This window comes from Rhagoletis pomonella, unplaced genomic scaffold (genome assembly GCF_013731165.1).
Source record: "Rhagoletis pomonella isolate Grant_MI unplaced genomic scaffold, Rhpom_1.0 Rhpom_scaffold_00001, whole genome shotgun sequence".
Taxonomy (NCBI): Eukaryota; Metazoa; Arthropoda; class Insecta; order Diptera; family Tephritidae; genus Rhagoletis; species Rhagoletis pomonella.
The window spans coordinates 18135754-18139046 of record NW_023458555.1 but is presented as its reverse complement, the minus strand read 5'-3'; the positions used below and the strand labels follow the sequence as shown (position 1 = coordinate 18139046).

At 34.5% G+C, this 3293-nt stretch overlaps 1 protein-coding gene across 1 annotated transcript; it reads right to left on the bottom strand.

Annotated features, from left to right (window-relative positions):
• Positions 1-2: 2 nt before the first annotated feature.
• On the bottom strand, positions 3-1783 carry LOC118738191 (neurofibromin-like; the record flags this gene model as incomplete). Its single annotated transcript, XM_036469147.1, has 3 exons — positions 1661-1783; positions 457-600; positions 3-371 (listed from the first exon to the last, which is right to left on the bottom strand). Coding segments are annotated over exons 1-3 (573 nt in total), but the record flags the coding sequence as incomplete, so codon positions are not given.
• Between the last annotated feature and the right edge of the window lie 1510 nt (positions 1784-3293).

The following is a 3293-nucleotide window of genomic DNA, read 5'->3' as shown; positions in this document are numbered from 1 at the left end:
GTCAATTTATTTATATCCATATCAATGTGTTGTATCAATTCAATGTCACAGTAGTCGGGATTCTCATCCGAGCATGTGGTCAACTCTTGTATACGCGCTGAAATGCGATTGAAGACCGCTGAAAAGTGATTTTGTGAGAGTGCAAAAAGCACTTTTGAAGCAATGGCCTTCAACTGTGCTGCATTGGGATTACTGTCACTCTGTACATCGATAAATTGTGAAATTTCACGTAGCAATAGCTTAACATTCATTGCCTCTTCGAAACGCGCAGTATCCTTGGTCTGGTTGGCCAAACAACGTTCGAGTGTAGTAAGTATGATGACAAGCGATTCGAAATAACAACGCTCCGCGTCATGACGATTTTGGAAAGACTGTAGGGAATTAGAAAAAAGATATATGTATGTAGTATGATAAGTACATATGTACATTTCTAAGGAAAATATAAAAATAACTTACCGCCTCATTAACGCGTTGCAGTATTTTAGTGAGTCCGGATATTACCAGTGAGAAACGATAGCGAGAAATATGTATGAGACATGCGCTCAGCTGATCTTGACTGATACGCGCCTGTGTGCTATGTGGTCCAATTTTGTTGGGGAGCTGAAATTGCAAGAATGATAAATAAATTAATAAATTTTACTAAAAAAGTAAAATATGTAATTTAATATATGGGGCAAAGTACATATGCAATTTGTATGTAGTAAGTAAATATGTCTCTATATGTAGAATGGATTATGTGCTACTATACTACCCGAAATCGAGAACATATGTAAGTATGTATTCGTTTTTCGTGTAATTCAGTAGAACGTGCAGCAAGCATCTCCTGGGAGTATATTATTGCAAACTCTATAACATCAACAATTGTTTATTTTTTTAACCAAATTCAGCTATTTGCTCAAAAATTACTTGTACATAATTTTTCAAATTGTATTTTGCTTTAATTTTATTATTTTTTTTTTTTTGTAATTTAAAGTTACTTCCTAATTCTTCATAAGAATTAATTGGCCAGCGAAAAACTTAAAACGCCATCTCCATTTTACTGATTTTATAATCTAGATTTTTCCCATTTAACCGTTTTCCTAGGCATTCCATTCCAGGAATTCTATAGTTCTATTTCATCATATTCTTAGCAAAAATAAGTTCGTTCTTTTATCTGCAACACATATCATTGAAAGCGAAATTCAATACAACAAGTGCCCAGTAGACCAGAACAACATACCGAAATAAAAACAATAAACATTTCGATGCACTTGAAAAATTTCCCCAAAATACGCTCGCATTCAACAAAACGGCAGCCATTCTACCATTCATACATTCATTCATGTGAGCCCCGCAACTTTTGGCTTTACGTTAAAATTTCCCAACTTTCACTTTTCATTCTCGCAGCCACAATCGCGAGCCATTCATAAATTCATTCGGGCGATCCGATTTCATTCACAATTCCACCCAACTACTACGCAAGCCGGTGTAAACAAAACGTAAACAAATGAATATCCCAAAACAATAACAAACGTTTGCCATCGCACTTGCACACTAGCGCTATCACGCTCGCTCAATGGGACATTTTTTAATCGATAAGGAAATTTTCTGACAGCTTTTTTGCATTGCGCTGCAGCAGCCCCTGGGCGAGACCCAGTGAAAATCCATGTTTTCCGCTCACCTGGTCCTCGAAACGGGCCAAAAGCGAGTTCGCCCACTCGCCGGGCTTTTGGATTGCCATTTGTATATATTTTCCACAATTAATTTACACTTTTTACTGCATTTTTTATTTTCATTAGTAGAGCTGCACAATTTTCACACAATTTTTAGCTACACAGATTTTCACTTTGTGGCATTGGCTGCGATTGCACGGGGAAATTTCACATTGACAGCGGCAGTGATCGGGCACCACAATTTGTGTGGTAGAATCTGGAAAAAAATTTAGTACATTTCAAAAAATGTGATAGATTACAAAAAAATTGGTTTCACCCAAATTGCAAACACTTTAAGTAGAATCTAAAAGAAAAATTTAATTTTAATATAATAAATTGCAAGATTGAAGTTCCTAAAAGTTGCGTGAAATTTGGGAACTTTTTTCCTTGACAGTGTAAAGCAGTTCCTTTCATACAAGATATTTTTCGAACATATTTTGAGAGATTTCACGAGGTAGCGAATAAATGTGGCATGTTCAAGAAACCACTACTTGGGATTTGCCGATTTTAATAATTCTCAAGTAAAAGTAAACAACGCCTTATACACTTTAGATGCACTGAAATTTGCTAATACTTTCACACTTTCGCTATTAATTCTTTTTATAGATCACATATTTTGCAATAGAATCACGTTTTCCGTCGAAAAATTGATTATTGAGAAAAAAAGTTTATTTTATACTACTATTCGGCTAAGTTTTTAGTGTTTAGTGTTGGACAATTTGTGCTCTTAAAATTAAGAAAATAATGTCGAGCAAAAATAAAACTACTCAAAAACGCGAATGTGTGCTAGATGAAAACAGCTGTTCCTGTAAAACCTGCAAATCTTTCAAATCGTGAAGTACGGGAACGGGCTACTTGTGTGGTAGATGGTTAAAAAAAGTGCAGATCTAAACAATGTGGTAGAGTCCGATCACTGGACTGCGCTTTGAGGCCGTCAAATGAGTGTTTCGACTCCATTACGAGAGCTAAAATTTTTTTGGTGCAAAAGTCCAGCGGTTGTTGTTGGTTATATAAAAAATATATATATAAAACAAGAAGAAAAAATAAATAGTTATCAGTTTTAAAAATAAAAAATTTAAAAAATATAAAATACAATAGAATTAAATGCATAAAAAAAGAAATTAACTTCTATAAAATAAGAATGTATTTTAGTGGTCACATATTAGATATTAATAGCAGAATCGCAATTGGGCGTTCGGTCGGTCGCGCGTTTAACAGATGAGTAAAAATAACTGTTAACATGGTAACAAATCAAATGGGGCACTGCAACTGACCGGCAGAAAAGTTAGCTGCCTCTGTTTTGTCTACCAAAAATTTTATTTATCGTTATCTTAATATGGAAAGACCCTAATACTAGGTTCACATATAAGTAGATTATCCTCATTTTCGAGCTTAACACCCTAATCTGTAATTATAACAAGAGATTAGCCATATAAAAATCGTCCCTTGTTAATCTGTAATTATAAAATAATCTCAGATTTAACCGATAACTTTTCGGTGTCCATCCTAGTTTTATCGATTTTTTTGCGAAAGAGAAGAGAAACGCCAAATGTAGAAGTAAACAAAAATGTACGCTAGCAAGTAAAAGAGGTTTGTAAAGGC